The sequence below is a fragment of the Varanus komodoensis genome, unplaced genomic scaffold, assembly GCF_004798865.1.
Source record: "Varanus komodoensis strain SLA01 unplaced genomic scaffold, ASM479886v1 scaffold10, whole genome shotgun sequence".
In the NCBI taxonomy this organism is placed as follows: Eukaryota; Metazoa; Chordata; class Lepidosauria; order Squamata; family Varanidae; genus Varanus; species Varanus komodoensis.
This window is the reverse complement of record NW_025335269.1, coordinates 16822345-16842117: the sequence shown is the minus strand read 5'-3', so window position 1 is coordinate 16842117 and position 19773 is coordinate 16822345. Positions and strand designations below refer to the sequence as shown.

Genomic DNA, 19773 nt, shown 5'->3' with positions numbered 1-19773 from the left:
CTTTTAAGTGTCTCTGGGAGTTTTTAAGGGTTTGGCTTTGTGTACCACTTCTCTTTATCATTCTTCCATTCCTCAAAACTTGCATATTGTTTGGAGAACGAAGTCTAGATGTTTGAATATTTAGAGTTGGCTGGATCCTGAGCAATGCCATATATAGACTACCACATATTCGTAGACTAAATTGTAGACATAGATGACCATGACTACTTTAGATTATTTCTTAGTAAATGTAAATGCTTAAGCATGTGTGTGCACATGCACATGCATACACATATATGCACAGGGCTGGATTAATTATTTGAAGAAACATTCTAAAGAACAGTATTCCCCAACTTGGGCCCTCCAGAAGTGCTGGGTTACAAGTCATGTCATTGGCAGCCAGCGTGGAGAGTTGGCTAGAGCCATACTCCAGGATGCTTCAAGTATACCATGTTGGAAAAGGCAGAGAGAGGGAGGGAGGGAGGGAGAGAGAGACTGACTCTAGTCAGCTGAATAATGTGTATCAATCTGATTCATGTCCTACCCTGAAAAGTAATACTCTCGGGGAAGGCGTTTGAGGCAGATGTTAAGGGCCTACCTACATACAGACCCTGTCTTCTGCATCCTTATTCAGTATACTGTAGGACTGAGCTTCAGCTGTTAAAGACAAATTTCAGGGTTGAAGTTTGGTTTAAATATAAAATATATTCCAGGGTAAAAGTGCCACCATCAGGGGAATAGACTAGTGCAGCCACAAACTTTCTGTTTTAGGTGCTAGTACTCAAGAAGCTGTCCTGAGAAGCCCTTCCTTCAAATTTATGGCATAATACTTGCCTTCTTAGTTTGCTCTATGCTTTTATGTCATAGCAAATATTCATGCTGTCGCAGTGCTAGATTATGGGGAGGCATACGCTGATTCTTCTTTGTGATCTCTATGTATCATGCATATGGGGCTTGTGCACCAACACAAGGCCTAGAACCTGGAAAACTTCACTAACAAAGTGTTTAGGTTTGGGTGGAATTGCCCCCCCTCCACCATTCCCAGGGAGTACAGGGGAATGCTCCCTCCTACCCCATTCCCTCACTTCCTTTTTGGCCACCATTGTACTAGACTGGAATCTATTTGCTTTTCTGTTATGTACTTTGCATTCTTTCTCATGCTTCTACCTCTACACTCGTTCTTTGAATGATTGTTTTGAAATGCCAATTAAAGTCTAGAAAGATCAGCTCTAGCCTGCATGAAATGTATTTTCTGAAATTTGTGCTTTCTCATTCTTTTTTTTGTTTTTGTTTTTGTTTTTTGAAGGTCTACAATGCTGGCCCAAGCACTCTTCCTGGATCTTCTGTTGAAATTTCATTTCCGAACCATCTTTCAGCTACTGGAGCTGAAATTTTTCATATTCGCCAAACGATGGTAAGCTACTGTTCTGTATTACTGTTGCTGTATTGAACTGGCAGCTGCTCCTAATGCAAGGAGGAAAGTAACATGAGAATTTGTTCCACAGACTTGGCATTTGAAGAGACAAAGTTATGATTTGCTGCAGTGGTAACTTCTAAGGGTAAAGCTTTGGCATGAACTAATTCGTAAGGGGGAATCTTGCCTGATCGTCTCTAGTAAAGTCAAAGTACCTCTTTCATTGGCCCTGTTTCTCTTCTAAAGTGTATCAGTTATTTTTAAAGCTTTATTCCCAGGTAGAATTTATCAGGGTGTGTATGTCCTATAGTTCATACAACTTTTTTTGTTCACAGAAACATTTGGATAAACAAATGGGAATGAGAAATGGGAATTCTGTTTTCATAGGCATATGTTGATCTCACTAGAGAATATGCAGTAACCAAGAAAAAAAACTGCAGCAAGCAGCTGTCTGTTTCACCACACATCTGTACTTGATGTGTGACCAGGTTTTGCCTACCACTGGGCAGGACAGTTCAGAGGACCAAACTACCCCACGGGTAGTTCATCCAGTTTGTACAAAAGAATCGGCCATGCTAGACTAATCATAGTCACTTACTACATTTCAGTGATTATTTCATGTCCTTTTGCTGTGATGATTTCCAACCATCTGCAACATCTCCCCTTCTCATTCTTTTAGTTTTGTTCCACATTTCTTTAGAATTATGTACAGTCCCTAGTATAGTGCATCACTAGAAGTCAACTCAACACAAGATCCTGGATCTGGAGATGTCATGTAGAAGTGGGAAAACTCTTCTACCTTCACCAAGCCACTCCACTGAATTCTTCTCTTTTCTTTGCGGCGCCATTCTTCAGTTTTCTTGCTGCAGCCTCCTGTGCCCCATTCCAAAGGGTTTTTGTGGGAGGATGGTGTGCAAGGTCATGTAGTAGAGGGGGAACAGCCAGGAAAAACCTGTTGTGTGAATGGAGTTCTTCTGATTCCTCTCTGGATTCAATCCAAAGTTTTCCAAAGTGTTCACTATTTGGAGTAGAGTTAACAAGTGTTGCAAGATCATACAACTGATATACATTGGACTATTATGTATTGCTATACAAGCATAAAAATTGGCAGAGTTGCAGGAATGATATTGAATACACCCACTTTTGTTTAACTGCACTGAATGCTTTGCAGCAGAGGTGCAGAACCTCTTTCGGTTAGAAGGCTGCATTTCATTTTCAAAAGCTCTCGGAGATAACATTCCAAAAGTGGATGGAGCCAAAGGGATAAAAATACCAACATAGTTTAGCTTATAGCTCTTGCTGCCAGTATCCAAGTCTTCGGAGAAGATTGTAATCTTTAGACACAGGGGAGGGAAACAGTACACAAAAACAAGGGAACCACCAAACAACTAGTAGACAAGACAAGGAGGAATAAGTCTGGAGAGGTGCTTTCTAGGGAACCCAGGAAAGCCAGATTGGGACTCCTGGAATGGTTATGAAGTTCTGTGTGTCTATTTTGCAATATCAAACCATAGCTAAGCAATTACTTGTAGCTGATTTCATATTCTGATACTCAGGTATCCCCTCTCCAAAGAATAGCAGTTCATGGCTTAGATCTAGTACTTCTTTTGTTACATAGAGCTGCTACACTGCTGCTCTTTTCAACAATCCTGGAAGAAGATAAGATGATTAAGATCACAGGAGAAGAACGTGTGTTAAGACCCCAGTGTCACCCTTCTTGCATGTTCTTAGGCTTCTGAGATTGCAAAGGTATGAGCTGTGCTCTAGCAGACCTTCCAACAGCACTGGGCACTAGTCACCTACTCACCTTTTTAATGACCTATTTGATGGAAAAGAGGAATGAAATGCTAAATTTAAGAAGCACTTTCTGTAGACAAGAATATTTTCTCAAAAGCATTAGAGTAGTTTGTTTTTTTCAGGTAGGAAATTGTCAGGAGTCACTGTTTGTAATTCCCCCCCCCCCCCCGACTGTTGTTTCTTATTCTTAAAATTCCCATGGTTTAAGAATTTACAAAAGAGGAGGTGAATTGTGTCAGGGTCATAGGCTAGGAGACAAAAGGGTTCCCATCAGTAAAGATGCAAAAAAAAAAAAAACAAAACCCTTTTTTCTACAATGACTTGACCTTTTGCTACATAGCAGCTGGAAATCTTCTTTATTCCTTGGCAAACTTTCTCTAGAGACTCTGAAAGATTGATGTCAACAAACTAATCCTGAATTGGAAATTAGCGGTATGGCATAGGCTATTTTGAGAGAGCCATTGCACTATATCCAGGGACTTTCTGGATTATGCTTTTTTCACACAGTACTTACGCAGTTGCTACTTCTTTGTTTTTTGAAGTCTTGACAGAGAAGTAGTGCTTCCTTTATGGAGCAATTGCATGTTCCTGTTATCCAGCCAGCCATGTTGCTGCTTGCAAAATGTTGTTCTGCTTCCATCTGTCAAATGCAATAGCTAGTATGGTGCATAAATGCATTTGCATATGTGTCCCTGGATTCACTGAATATATTTTATCTAAGCAGCAGTGCCTAGTTATAGGCTGACATAGAACCTTTCTCAGTTAGGTAAGACCTGTTTTAATTTGCTGTCATTTGGAGAAATATCTAATCCCCATCCCATGTTCAAAGCTTGGTGTGTGTGCGTGTGCATGTGTGTTTGGCAGCTAGTTCCAAATTTGTTTTACTCAGCTCGTTTGAAGTTTTGGGACTTGGCTCTGTCAAAAGGCACCCAGCAAGATCTTGTGACTGCAAGGAGATACTCAGCAATAATACTTTTTGAAACTCCTTGTCAATGGGACAGCTGAGTATACTCCCATTTCTTGCTGCCTCTGAACTTTACTGTGTGAGAGACTCTAAATCAGAGGGTTATTTTGGACCATTAATCACTATCACCATTCAACCTACATTGGTCTGCCTGTGCTGAATTGTGTATAAGACATTATTTTAAATTAGACCACACAAACATTGCTAGAATCTAGATAGAAAGGATTTGAGCTGGGAAGGATAATGCAGAATAATGCAGGCATATTTATTGTGGTGTGTGCTTGCATTACCAGAACAATTTGTCTCTGCATTTCATTGCATATTGTTTCCAACTGCTTGTTTGCAGGCCATGGCCATTGGCACTGATTTCCAGATTTTGCATCTATATGACATGACCCAAGTGAGGCTCAGCAGTTTGGGCTACTCTTTATGGTGTGTGATTAAAGGCCAAACCAGACATGTTTAAATTTTGATTCTACTCTCGAGTTCACCCAGTTCTGTGCAGATAATGCAGAGTAGCTTGCCAAGGATGGGGTGGAAGTTGTTTTCAAGTACTATGGAATAAAGAGACAAGAAAGGTGCAGGTATGGGTTTTGCCAATGGTGAGACAGAGACAGAGAGACTCACAAATGTAGGCCTGTCTGGTCTGACCTTGAGATTGACCTGCAGTGAGAGTGGGCAGGGGACAGTTGTCTCAGACATCAATTCACTGATGCATTGGCCCAGAAGTCAAGGGTGTGGAGCGAGACCGCGTGGCTTCCAGGGCAGAGGGCTGGAAAAGAAGGTGGTGTATGCTGTGGTGACAGAAGGACAAGTCAAGATGGAGGCCATGCCCTAAGGACAAAGTGCACTTTAGAAAAGAGCTCTCAGTGTCCCATTCCAAGACCTCTTTTCTAATATTCACCTTCTACTATGCCAGGACTGGCCCAAGTCATTTGGTGCTTGAATCAGAGGGCAAGATGACATCACACAGAAGCAGCTGAGCTGCAGTGGATTTCAGCACAGGCAATGGGACAGGGTCCTGCATGGACCTGCGGACAGCAGGCTAGGGAATGCAAGGCAGTCTGTATATGACCCACACTGTTCTTCTCTTTAGTGTCTTCTGTTGCTCCCCCACCCCAGCATCTTGCCGCGCAAGGCAGCTGCCTCGCTATACCTAACAGAAGAGCTGGCTTTGTGTACTGCTGTGTTCTCGAGGAGCAGACACGCATCGCAAGCGGTGGATGAGTGGCCCCCATTTGGGGGGGGGTGCTTCTTAGTTTTAAAGATTTGTTGACTAAGTTGGAAGTATAGATTATGTGAAGTAAAGAAATGGAAGATCTGACAGAGCTATCAGGATGCTTTGAATAGCTACAGAAATCTTGAGAAAGAGGTATTTTCTTTCTTGGGCATTTTTGGATCTGAGGAAGAGAAGACCAGTTTAATTTTCTCTTGGATTGAAATAATTTCCCTGTTCTGTCATTTGTATAACATTAACTCTATCAGTAGCAGTGAGAAGGAAGTAGGAATTGATTGATTACTGGTCTGCAACATAAATAGATTTAATAGTAAGCTATTAATCATGAGTAATCCTTTCTATTTTTAAGGCTTTGACATAATAGCCATTGTAATTATACCATTTAGGACTGGAAAGATCAACATTAACCACAGTTTCAAGGGACTAGTTCATAAGGAAAGTGTTGTATCTCTATATTAAGTTTATTCAGTACTTGGTAAGGATCTAATTAAAGGTCTTGGCTTTCAAAAGCAACCAAGATTCATTTGCACTTTGCAATTTCTTCTCAGACATAATTGACCATAATTGAACCAATAAAATGTTAAAGAACAATAATAAGAAGAAGAACCATAATTTATGGGCAAAGTTGTGTAATATTGACCATAATTGGTTCACAGGAGTCTTCTATAATGCAAGTTACTTTATAATTTTTGAGAGGACTTGGGAAATTTTGGGAAGTATTCTAAGCTGATTATTTCCTGTCATTTTGAAAGCTCCAAGCCAGATAGTTCTTTCCTTGGATTGCTGTTTTCAAAGCAACAAACCAAGATTGTTCTCTGAGGTCTTCCACTATTGTGCAATGTAATATTTTTATAGATATGAGTATTTTTATTTGTTTATTTCTTAAATTTCTAAAATACTTCTCAGTTAGATTCTCAAACACTGTTGAACTCCCACAGTGGCTTACCATTTAAAAAAACCACCCCAAACTATTTTATTTGTTATACACAATAATAGAATACAACAGACCCTCTAAAAAGTCGCTTATAAAATCCAAAGCAAATAATTTAATATCTGTTAAATGGAAAACAGCAATCTCAGGCTTTCAAAGAGAGGGCAAATGTTCCCTAAAAGGATAGAAATAGTGAAATTACATTGCAGAAAAATACTTGAAAACGAGTGGAATAGAATAATGGTATGTCTGCACTAGTACTGATATGATTCTTCGTTGTAAGAGCAAAGCAATAGACTAAAACTGTTTCACACTTGCCTACAGAAAAAGCACACACAACACACAGTGTATTTTTTGCTTACAGAAGCACTGATAAAAAGCACTGATTGGGAGTGGGGCAATTGCTAGGGTGTAGAAGATGCGGAAGTTTATCCCTTTTGCTACCCATTAGTACTTCATTCTAAACCATGCTGAAATCTTGCTACAAGGTTCTAGAATGGGTAATTGGAGCCTTCATGTTTGTCTTTCTCTCACTGGCTTTCAAAATTCTGATACCACTAATGTCATGATTAGCCTCCTAGGATTAAATACAACTTCAAAAACAATTTGTCTTTATTAAGTATCTTATGTGGGAATCCTCAGGAAGGAGAACCTAAAAGCCAATGTGGCATAATGGTTAAAGTGTTGAACTGGGATTCAGCAGATCCAAGGTGTACAGTTGCAGACAAGCCTCACTTATCCTTGTGAGAATTAGATGGAGATGAGAAGGAGGATTGTGTAAGCCGCCTTGGGTTCCTTGCAGGAAAAAGGGCAGCATGTCAGTAGTAGAAATAAATGAATAAATGGGTGCAGGTTTGCTCTGAGCTGTCAGGAGACTATGAAATCTAGCTCTTCCTGAACAAGGTTCTAACTTCCATGTACCAGAACTCAAAACATAAGCTGCACAGTGGAGTCTGCTGTATGTTTATGCAGAAGCAAGTCCCATTAAGTTGAACAGGACATTCCAAAATAAGTGTGGATACAATTGCAGCCTTAATTTACTAATCTGAATGGAATGGGAACTACACAGAATATTCACAAGGCTGGTAGGTTAATGGGGCAGCCAGCAGATAACAGGCACCCTTGGATTTTACATAAAGATGCAAGGACTTTGAAGGAGAAAATTCTGTGTTCACTTTGAGCAACTTGTGACCTCCACTCCCCAAAGTCACTTTGTGACAAGTGATTGCAAGTGGTGGAGAAACTGCCCACCCCCGCCCAGTTTTGACTCTCCTAGACAAGCAGTAACATGTCAATGTATTCAGCCTTTCATGCACCCTAATCCATGGCGGCTGCCTTCGTTCAGCTTTGTGGTGGATTGTGTCAGCCTGCTCTGCTTCCATCTTATACCAGCTGTTTAGAGGAGCCCAGCCTGAAGCTTTGCCTAATATCAGATAGCAGTTGGCATCTTTGCAATGCATTAATTACCTTACTTTGCCACCAGAGAAGGGCAGAATGTAAGCACTGTCTTGGATTTCAGCTGCTGAGCACTTGAGCATGGGAATGTTACTTATAAACTCTCCTTTTGGATGCCATGTATGGTGGTGTTAAGCTGCAGACCTCAACCCTTTTGTTAGCACTAAAATAAAACAAATGTTTCCCCTTACCATTGATATATTAGACACTGCCTGCCCTTCCTGTTCACTAAGACTTGAATGTCTTTGTTGGTCATGCAAAACTGGGTTAATGTTATCCATTCTTGGTCAGGGATTATGGAATTTATAGTCCAACATCTGGAGGCCCACAAGTTTTCTGCATTAATCTAAGTGAAGAAAGATACAGAATTGCCCAAACTCTCTGCAGTGTGGACAATGCACGAAGTCCATATATGGTTGCTTCTCTTGAATCCAATTCACCCTGAACCAGGAGACTCTCAGACCTAATGGGACACTCCAGGGGCTTCAGAAATAAGGAGCCAGCTGGTACCCTCAAGGCATAAAACTTAAAACAGGTAGTATGTAACTCAGTAGAAGGCTTTGGAATGAGTACTGAGGAAGAAAGCTCACATTGTTCTAAAGAGAGAGATGAAGTGTATTGACACAGAGAAAAGGAAAGGAGGAAAAGGCATACCAATTTTAGATAAAATCAGAAAAAATTTTCAATAAATCATTAAAGACAATGGACAAGGGTGAGTGCATGTGGAAACTTTCCCATGAATTAGTTAGGAACATTGGAAGCAAACTTACTACCACATCAGAGCATTGGCCCATCTACTGTCTATGCCAGGACTGCAGAGCATGTGGTCCTCTGGATATTGTTGGACTGCAGCGCCCATCATCTTTGCAATTGGGTATGCTTGCTAGGGCTGATGGAAGTTGCAGTGCGGCAACATGCGCAGGGCCACATGATCTTCATCCTTGTCTAGGATGACTGGCAGAGGCTGCCCTAGGTTTTTCTCACAGCCCGACTTAGGGGTGCCAAAGATTGAGCCTGAGACCCTATGCTTAGACAATGTGTGCTTTATTACTGAGTGATGACCCTTCCCCTCGTTCATGGGAGCCCTTTTTGCAAGATCACTTAGCACTTGTGTTTTGCTGCAGCATCTTCTCATCAGTAAAGCATCTGTCATTTGCTCATCTCAAGTTGTGATTCTTTCCAGGAGAACAAACTGCCTCCTCACTTGGAGAGGATTGTACAGCTGTTTGTTTTGTAAAGTCCACTACTAAAAGAATTCTGAACCTCTTTGGTAAAAAAAAAAAAAAAAAAAAAAGGGATGTGCCTGATAAATTTTCCCAGTTTGTGTACTTGCACTCTGAATATATCAGGAAATGTTTTTTAAAGATATGCGCTGCCCCACCCCCCGAAGGGTAATGTTCTCCAGCAACTATTATAAGATGAAACATTTGCCCAGTCACTGAGGTCAACACACCCTGGAGCTTGTGAAGAAGGCATCTGGTTTAGGGAAGAACTGAGTCAGCTGATTCATATTTATCCCAGAAGGGTGTCTCTCCAGTAGCTATCATTTGTCATTCTGGAGTGCTTGAATGCATCATTCCAACAGCACTGCTAGGAACAAAAACAATCTGATGAAATTGTGCAGTGCAGCTTTCCCCAACATGGTGCACTCCAGATGTTTCAGGCTATAAGACCCAGCTTCAAAGTATTGCCCACCATGGATGGAGCCTGTTGGAATCTATTTTTCTTGATTGATTGTGCACACATGCTCATTATGGCATGTAAGGAACATGGATGTAGTCATGCATGCAATCACTTCAAGATGGCTTTATACAGTCCATGTGCACACATGTTACCAGTACTGGGGGGGGGGGGTTGCGTTAATGAGTGAAAGGTGCAGAAAGCTACTCCAGCCTCCAATTCCACATCCCTGTTACCCTTACCCTTTGTGATTCCTCCCTAACCATTCTTAAGTTGCTCCCCCTGTTTTTGGTTGCGTTAATGAGTGAAAGGTGCAGAAAGCTACTCCAGCCTCCAATTCCACATCCCTGTTACCCTTACCCTTTGTGATTCCTCCCTAACCATTCTTAAGTTGCTCCCCCTGTCACATATGTACAATCAGTCGATCATACACATCACTACCACTTTTTCCTAGCATCCAGTAGATAGAAATAGCAGGTGGTGACTGAATTGCCCTTGGTTTTGTCAGTTTTGATAGGCTTTCAAGTGATTGTGATTCATATCTAGTGAATCAACTGTTTGAGGGTCTCAGAACTTTATCCAGAGCAATTGTAATCCCAAACAGGAATCTTTAATTTGGAAATGTGTAATCCCAAACAGGGAGCTGGGTTTCAACCTGCAGAGAATCGTTCCCCTTAAAAAATAAGCTGAATAGCTCAGAATACAGCGTTGGATATCAGTATCTGTTACTTCCTAAATTATTTCTCATTTATAATAGGACTATTTTCCTTATATACACAAGCATTTGACCTTACAAAAAGATGCATGTTTCCACTGCTTGCTGTTAAAGATGACATTATTGGGCCTGGTTAAAATCTACTGCTGTTTTCTTCTTCCCTTCTCCTTTCTCCATAAGGCTACTAAAACATTCAGCTTCTAAAAATCCTATGAGAACCTTCTCTGCATGTTCATTCTTTGCGAATGAAGTCACATTTTTACTTCAGTGGCTATATCCCGTCGCTGAGAAGCAATATGGTTCATGCGAAAGACTGACACTCTTGGATTAATTTTCCATCAAACATTTATCATCTGTCCTTACATTAACTTCATTAAAAGTTTGGAGGCTTTTAATGAATAGGAAGCAAACCTATGCTGTTCCAAACTATTTGGCTGAGTCAGTATTGTCTGCTCTAAAAGGTAGCAGGGTCTCAGTCAATGACCAGGCTCAAACAACATGATATCCCATGCTCAGGGTTGAGTATGGGTTGTCATTGAAATGTAGGTTCTTCTTTGTTGAAACACAGAACAGAGCGAGTCAGAAGGAGTCTCCCAGGCCATCTAGTCTGACCCCTGGCTCCAGCCAGCTCCGCTCACAACATGCCCACCATGTGCATGTCTGTGCTATCCTTGAACACCCTCACTGATGGGGCCTCAACCACCTCCCGTGGAAGCCCATTCCATACCCTCAGGGTCCTAAATGTCAGGAAACATGGGTTATCGTGTTGTCTGAACCCAGGTGCACTAATTGTCTGAACTAATTGCATGGGTTATCGAACTAATTAACTTATCACTAATTGCATGGGTTATTGTGTTGTCTGAACCCATGACTTGTTAACTAGGAGCAACCCATTAGGAAAACCCCTGGTCAGTTGCTGAATTGTGAAATGTGAGTTGCTCACCATGGTTTATCTCAGCTGGGTTCAGACAACATGATAAGCTCCATTTCAACAGCAATCTATGATTCAGTGACAATCCACACCCATTCCTTGAGTGTTGTCTGAATCATTCCTGTTATTTGCTATTGAACCTGAGACCTTCTGTATGCAAAGTCTACCCCTGCTTTGGTCTCTCCCCAGTGGGGAAGGCATACTATCCTCTGTGAAAAGTTTGTCCCGAATTTGAGCTTCTTGCTGGGGTACTTCTTCCAACCCAGAAACATAGGGAGCTTCCTCCTACAGATTCTTACCATTGGTCTAATGTCAATGCTGACCAGTAGACATTTTCCAGGGTTTCAGGAAAGATTCCATCCTAGGCTATTTGGAGATGCCAGGATAATACTTGGGACCTTCTGCATACAAAGCATTTGCTCTGCTGCTGAGCTTTATCCCTTCTATTGAGAACCATATCCTAAAGTTGGTAGTGCCAGACTAGTTTCAGTCTAGATTGCTTTCCCCTGAGACATCCATCTGTTAACTGGCTATTGTCAGGCAGCAGGGTCCTATCTTTGATGACGAGGGACCAGCCCAGACCAGAGGGCCAGCAAGTGCTTCTTCAGCACTTGCCTTTGTCAGAGAGCCAGTTTCAGATCACCCTGCTTCCTCTAGCTAAGCAAAGCGCAGTAGATGAAGCCCACCAAGGTACTATCTTTGCTTCTACATTACTTTCCCACCACAAGAGGTAACATTAGAACACATGCAAATGCGTAGTGCAATTGCTATGCTTACTTTCATGAGGGATGTTGGAGAAATCCATTACAGATTCGAAGGAGTTCGCATCTTTGTGGATCCGAACTACAGATTCCACAGTGAACCCTCTTTTTCTGAATCACTCAGATTTGCACTCTAGGGTGTTGTTGCTACTGGGAGAAGGATTTTTGGAAATTTACATTACTATTAATGCACATTTTTGGAAATCAAAAAGGATTTTTGTTCTATCTATACAGTATGTTTTGGCAATGGGCAATTGAGATCTCCTTCCATATGATCTTTCTCTTCTTTATATTACTTGAATGGTGTACAGTAGAACCATGGGAAATGACCACTGCACTACTTCCCTAACCTAACAACCAGCCCATCTTTCCATCTACAACCTACTTCCAAATTAAAGCATTTTTCTACTGGTTGTCATGGAGAGGGAAAGGAGGGCTATAAATGGTTCCTGCAAGCAATGTGGGTAGGATCCCTCCTTCCCCCAACCTTCCCTTTTAGTTCAGGCCCAGCAATCAAGACTTGGCATTTTCAGTGTGTATCAATTAGAATCAATTAACACATGCAAATAGGCACTTCTGAAATACGAAAAACTGGCAACTCTTGCAAGTGTTAATAGATTGATTAATTTATTTCATTGTCATTTCTTGATGGTCATGTGGCAGAAGTACGAATTTAGCAAAAGCCAAAAAAGGAACCCTGTCATAATTATTATAATTTAAGCATTGGTTTATATACATATATGCCTGAAAAATAAGTTGTTTGTGTGCTGTTTTATTTTTCTTTAGGTTGCCCAGGACAAGGGAAACTGCTCATTTCAGAAAAACCCAACACCGTGCATCATTCCTCAAGAAAAGGAGAACATTTTTCACACAATATTTGCTTTTTTTACCAAGTCTGGGAGGAAAGTACTGGTAAGAAATACTGAAAAGGACTATTACCTTGTTCCAGAGCTCCATATTCACATAGGCTCTCCAATACTATTATAACCAGCAGAGCTCCGTGAGTACGTGGGGCACTTTCTGTCTACAGCTGGCCAGAAAGAATCTTTGCTTTTATCTATTGTCAGATAACCAGAAACTGTTTACTCAGTTGCTACGTTTTAAAAGAAAATCTTCTTAAATAACTTTTTAAAATGTGGTACATTTTGACATGAAATGCCAGCTTGGGTCGCAAATGAAATTATGCCACTTATAAACAGAGCCTGAACCAACCCAGAATGTGCTTCAGAGTGGAACCACGATTAGCACTCACTGCCTGTGTTAGACAACCAATCAAGGTAATTTAATAAACACTGTGCCTTGTTCAGTCTCATCCTTCAGTGGGTTTGGAGCACTGTGTTGTGTGCACTGCCTGTGATTCAGCTTATTTGTAACCATTCCTGAGTTGAAAAAACGTAAAGTAACAATGGTACCCCATTTTTCATGCATCCTACTTGAAACCTAAAGCTCAGGTTGATGGAACAATTTGTATAAGCCATCTAGGGTTTAAGCAGGAGTCCAGATCATGAACCACAAGAGTAGTATTTTATTTAAAATAATGACAAAATAACTGAGCAGAATAAATTGACAGGCCACTGTTGCGCATGCAGGTGCCCCCATTCATGCAAGAGCTCATCCGCATAACAGCACCTATTGGTTGAAACCATTAGCCAATCACAGCCAGTCCTTTTATATAGCTATCCCAGCTGAGCATGCATGCGTCGGGGGTGCATGTTCCCTCCCATAGCTGTTGTTCTCTGCCCATGGTAGTTTGCCTGACCGTGCTGCACATGTCTTTCTTCAACAACTAGCTCTACTTAAAAGTATCCATGAGAGAGAGAATAAAATGGAATGATATTTAAAGGGGGGGGGCAGGGGATAATTTCACTAGAGTACATGCTGCAGTCCTCAAAGAGCATTGCCTCCATAATCAGAGGGCACATGCCTCTAAATATCATTTCCTGGGAAGCATGATGAGGAGGGTGGTATTGTACTCATGTCCTATTTCTGGGGTTCTCATTGGCAGCTGGTTGGCCACTATGGGAGCAGAATGCTAGATTAAGCAGCCATTGTTTTTAAGAATGGCCCTGCCATGAGACTGGGCAAATCCCCTGTTTTGGTGGCAGGATGGGAGAAGCAGTGAATTACGTCTTCTGCCCACTCCCACCATCTCCAGCAGGTGTTCTGGAGACCTGCCTCCTCCAGAGCAGCCACACTCCCTCTGAGCAAAAAGTGACAGAAGGTTGCTCTTAGCCAGCCACCTTTGGCTCATGCTGAAAATCCCCTCAGACAATCTCCCGGGCCTTCTTCCCACAGCGCTGAGGAAGTATGGTGTGGTCCCAGGGGGTGGCTCTTGTATTTTGCCTCTTCAGATGGGCAGAGAGCTTGTGCTGGGCCTAAGTAATCTGATCCAGCAGGACTCTTAAGTTCTCAAACTGCAGACCAGGTTCCATGCAGGAAACCCATGGTTAGTTATTCCATTTTTTTCCTTAAGCTAGACAAATCTTGGATTGGGGCTGCAGTGCTGTGGGAAGCTGGGTAATCTTTCCTCCCTCAGACCAATTTCCTGATCCACCCTGGAAAAAGAAAGAGGTATCAGTGTTCTGTTGTGCTCATGGTGTTAGATTGGGATTGTCCACTGCAACCTCAAGGCCTCTTTCTCGGTCGGTTGCTGCTATCTCAGATCCCATTAGTTTGTTTATATTAAGCACAACACATAGAAAGCTGCCCTATAGCTATTAGGACCATTGGGCCAATGAGCTCAGTACTGGCAACATTAGCAGGCAAAAGCTCTTCAGGATTCAGGTGTGATTTTTTTTCCCTGGGATCTTTTTCATGCAAAGCATGTGTTCTACCACTGGCCAATGGCCCTTCTCTCAATTTCCGTGTCCTGCATGCATGAAGAGATGCGCCAGGATAAAATAGCATCAGCCTGCACTTCGCACATGGTGATCCATATGCATGCATGCAACTGTACATGTTCTTGTCACTGTCACACATAGGGAGCTCTGGACCTTAAAGTAGAAAGAGTGCACATCCCACCAGGATTGAAGTTAACTTGAATCAAAACCAGCATATTTCAAATTGATTGTTCTTCAATCTGATAAATATATTTCTCTAATTGCCTTGTTTATCAGCATTTGTCTTCTAAATGATAGTCTAATTCTATGCATGTTTACTCAAGAGTTGAGTTACCCTGATTTCAAAAGGGGGCTTAATCTCAGGTAAGTATATACAGGATTGCATCATGAAAGTTTATTGGGTACTCCATATCAATCTTTCTGCGGAGAACTGGCACTGCATTGCATAGCTCCTATTTAATATGATTTCCATGCTGCGTGGATGGCTTATTCCTGCAAATTGTAAAGCTTTGTACAAAGGCTTCCTAGGGGATATTTCTAGAGAAGCTGAATGAGAAGTAACGAAAACATGGCTGTTGTTATCCCAAGACCAAAAGCTGAACATTGCTTATTTTTTGTTTGTTTTTCCCTTTCCTTATTTGCCTCACAGCTTTCTACTTGTCTCCCTTAGGACTGTGAACAACCAGACAGGTCGTGCTTAATTATACACTGTAACTTAAGCTCACTAATCAAAGCAGAATCGCGCACCATAGATGTGCAGATGCTGTTGAATACTGAGATATTAAAAAAGGTGAGTATAATTGCCTGAATTTATAATGTTAAGATTTCTCAACAAATCCAGCACACCGTGGGAATTAAACTGGAATTATTTAGCTTCATGCACTGCACTTTGAGCAGCTCTCATAAATTTAAACTAAAAAGAATTTAAGCTGGTGTGTCTTTTCATCCTTTCCGGCTTTCAAACTGCTAAATACCCTGGCTCTGCATCATATTTAAGCAAACAAGCAAACAACTGCTTTAGCTCCATGCACATCAGCAAGATTCAGCGCTGAAAGTCACAACCCTTAAATGCCCTTAGAGCTGAGTGCCTGTTTCCTGTCTGAGCTGACATTTTATCATTGGCATACGCTGTCATAAATGTCTCCTGAGCCCTCTTTCATGAACTTAACAGTGATTCAGCCTCCTGCTGCAGTACTTGCTTTTGGTTTTGTTTCAGATTTGATTTCTTCATGCTGAGTTGTGGTTGAGAGCATAGTTTGGCTGATGATTGCTTCACCTGAAACTGGACTGCCATAAAACATTGGCCTAATATTGAAAATAAGAGCTCTGACATCACCCCAAGGGTTAAGCCAACCAGTCCAGTGTTCTGTGTTTAGGAGGAAAGATAGGCATGCCTGGTCTGATTCTTAAAAGCCTGTATTGGGTAATAATGACACAGGAGGTGACCTGTACATGCTAAGGGAGGCAGATCCGTTTAGCTAAGCTCCTTCTAGAGGAATCCCCTTATTTGCTGTTTTGATGCTTAGAAAAGCAGGTACAGGTTTACAAGCAGAAGTGTTGTGGGGTCTCATTCACATTGATGATGTAATTAGTACAAGGGTACCAAGGTCCAAATGTCCTGTCTAGCTACCACCATGGCACCCAGTGGCTTCACACCCATGGTAGACCCCTTGGACTGTAGGCACGGTGCAGTTTCAAGCCACAGTGTGAAAGTCACATGCATGCTTTTTGCTGGCCATGGGAAAACCATATAGAAAGGATGGCAGGAATTATGCCCCCAAGTTGTCTTCTGAATTGTGACTTTGCTCCTGTGGCACCATGTGGCACTCGGGTGATCTGAGACAGTGATTCTGATCTGGCCCCAGCAGAAGGCATGAGATACAGTTTTGCATTACAAGAAGCAATTCTGGGCCATTTGTGCTTTAGTCTTTTCTGGAAGGGGAAGAGGGATTCGCTCTTGAAGGAGGGAGAGAAATGCCCCCCCCCCACATATATATATGAGTTTTACATTGCGTCATGTCAGGATTTAATAATAAAATATTTTATATAATAGTGCACACAAGTGCATTTTAGTAATTGCATCTAAAATATCTGTTCTTCATTATGCAGAAATCATTCAGGTTAAGATGCTCTTTGCTGGTGGTGTTTGGCAGAGCATTACATTCTTTTAATTGGGCAATGCATCTGGACTGGAGAGTTTTTCATCCAGATCAGATCCAAGACTGAATACAAAAAACCAGCACCACAGCATATCAGATTTAATGGAGTGGGTTGGAGTTAAGTCTGGAATATTGCTTGAGAGACTTTGCATCTGATTTGAGGCTATAAAAGAGCCAGTGGTTAAAAGTCTTTGAAGGCTGCACATTTGACAGAGTTGGCTCAACTTTGGTTGTTCTTCATCCTTAGGACAGTTCATCAGTCATTCAGTTTGTAACCAGGGCAAAGGTGAAGGTGGACACGACCATCCGGGCAATAGAAGTTCCCAATGGGAACGCAGAAGATGTGACGGTGAGCAGAATTTGAAGAGCCAGCGTTGCTTGTGTTGCTCATATGGAATGCATTAGATGATCCTTCGCTGAGTGAGGAATTTGTGGTCAGACCTATGCTTAGCCTACAAAAATGAGCAAGCGTGCCTTTCTTTGAATATAGCAGCAGTGCTGTTGCTTCACAATCCTCCTGTGGTCTGTCTTGCTGTGATAAGCCTTGTCACTGTAGCAAAAGATGTTGTTGAGAATACTTTAATGCATGGTATGCTGCAGCTAGCCCACCTTGTAAAAGCGTTGGGTGTACTTTTTGCTAAGCGATGAGTTCAGTTTCCCAGGGTGAAGCTGAAGCCTGTTCTAATCAAACACAGGTTTTTGGAAATCCAGGAGATTTAACCCCTTCTAGAAGATCAGCTCATATCATGTGGAAGATTATGAAATACACAGTCCTGTGCATGACTTCTCTCGCACTGGAGGCTTTCTCCCTAGCAAGTGGTTTTAAGATTGCAGCATTAATGCTTTCAGTAACATTTGAGGATCAAAGACAATAGCCAAAAAGAGAATGTGTTTGGAATAAAGTCATATCTCCTTTTGGCTCCAGATGTTGTCACTTCTGTACAACTTATTGAGTGCACATCTGGAGTGGTTCCTTTTTTTTTTTTTTTGTTCAATTGCAGAAGTTCCCAGTCCTATGTAATGAGAAGCTGTATTTGTCCAAAAGAGATCTTTGTCCAAAAGAGTGATAAGTGGAAATGGTGCATTTTAACCTTGAAACAATCTCAATCCAGGATGCTTTAGGAATCATCTTTCTTATGTTCCTTCTCATGTGCTTGGTTCTGATCCTGATGTGCCGAGCTTCTTAAGAAAGGCTGGGAAATTCAAGGAGCAGGGCCTTTTTGGTGGTGGACTCACCCTTCACATAGAATGGCGTGTTACACTCAGTTAACTCTTTTAAAAACTGGCAAAGGGATTTTTTCCTGTTCAGAAGGTTTTTGGAGATGCTGGCTTGACTTTATCTGTTCCAACTGTTTGTAATGCTGCTACTTGTTTTGGATACAGTCTCAAGAGCCTGATCAGGGCTCAAACAAAATAGAATACAAGTTAAGCTTAATCTTGTATGAATACCGAAACGGATATCAAGCAAATGCATGTAACAAAGCTGTAATTGCTTTAAAAGAGGAAGAGAAGGCTGCTTTAGAAAGACCAGTTGATAGCAGAGAAGCAGCAGCTGAAGAGAATGTTTGTGAATCCATTCCTTGCCTGCTGCTTTCCTGCTTCAGATTGTCCTCCAAGACAGTTTCCCTCAGTAGGCTTTCAAATATTTGTTTTCCAGGGTAAATGCACATTTGGAACCCTGCGAAGAAAAAGTGACATGTGGGTACGATCTGAAGCAGAGAAGTGGTGGTTGTATAGTAGGCAAAACACACACCCAAGTGATGTGTTGAAATTCTCCTTTAACTGAAAATTTGCTAGTTTATTAAGGTGATGGGGAAGCCAACAACATTTTGTTACATGTGTTTGCTTGTAGCATTTAGTAATGTTTAATTAGGCCCTAGCTATGCCATTTTCCTTATTTCTTTTTCAGCACTGCCCATATATAATGCATGGACATGATCCAGTGAACCCCATTTAAATGTTGAGAAATATAAAAAGCAGCTTAAATTCTCTGTGTGCCATGCACAGTTGTGTAGATACACCCCCCCCCACACGCACGCACACACACATTCAATACACATATCTGACTTTGTTGGATTAGGTACCAAGCATCTTTCTTTGATATTGTTTAAAATAATTTCCAGGCTTCCTAATACTGGCTGGCACACCCCTCCTAAATACATTACTTGGAAGTGTCTTCAGTGGAGCGTGATTCCAAGCAAATGTGGTTGGGACCTCAGCCTAAAACAATTTGGCTGCCATTTTGAATGCATCCTAGGGGCTTAGAGCCACAATTCCAATTATGCTGGATGAAATCCGGAATTAGAAATATTCCCAAAGACTGAACAGCCCCAGATGTTATTAAATATATTTCTATTTCGGATTGGTCAAATTTGTTGCACTAGGAACGGCTGGCCCAGCTAGACAAGCAAGCCATGCAGTCTCTTGCACAGTCAAGCGTCTTCAAGGAGTTGCAATCCTTAGTGCATGCATGCAGTTACATATTCGTATCTGGAGTCATATGGATGGTCTGAGAATTGCACCCGGGCTAGTATCCTAGCCGAGGGGACCTGGATACACAATCCCTTGGAGCAGTGCTAAGAAACAGCCAAAGGTTTTCATCAGCTCATCAACAAGCTTTCCCATTTTGAATATGCTACTTAATTTCAGTTCTCCCTTGTTGGTGCTGCTGCTGCTAGTATTCAATAATGTGTCAGCTAGGGCCTAGAAATGTAATGAAGCTTTCTAAGATATATTTTGACAATCAAAACTCTAGTACCAAGTTTCTACCCCTCGGTAAGGTTATCTGAAAAATCACACTTATTCTATACCTCCATGGCCATTACTGAAAAGACTTCACTGTTTTTCATGTAGTATGTATTGCCTTAAAATGCTCTTTCCCTATTGGCCAAAGTGGATTTATAATAACTA

General features: G+C 41.5%; 1 protein-coding gene across 2 annotated transcripts in view; it reads left to right on the top strand.

Annotated features, from left to right (window-relative positions):
* The window catches only part of ITGA9 (integrin subunit alpha 9), a 267401-nt gene that overhangs the window by 215209 nt on the left and 32419 nt on the right, over positions 1–19773 (top strand). For both annotated transcript variants that reach the window (XM_044454873.1, XM_044454864.1), the window contains exons 23-26: positions 1286–1393; positions 12651–12776; positions 15375–15494; positions 17111–17212. In XM_044454873.1, the coding sequence (XP_044310808.1) occupies positions 1286–1393; positions 12651–12776; positions 15375–15494; positions 17111–17212 (456 nt within the window). The remainder of the gene's footprint in view (positions 1–1285; positions 1394–12650; positions 12777–15374; positions 15495–17110; positions 17213–19773) is intronic.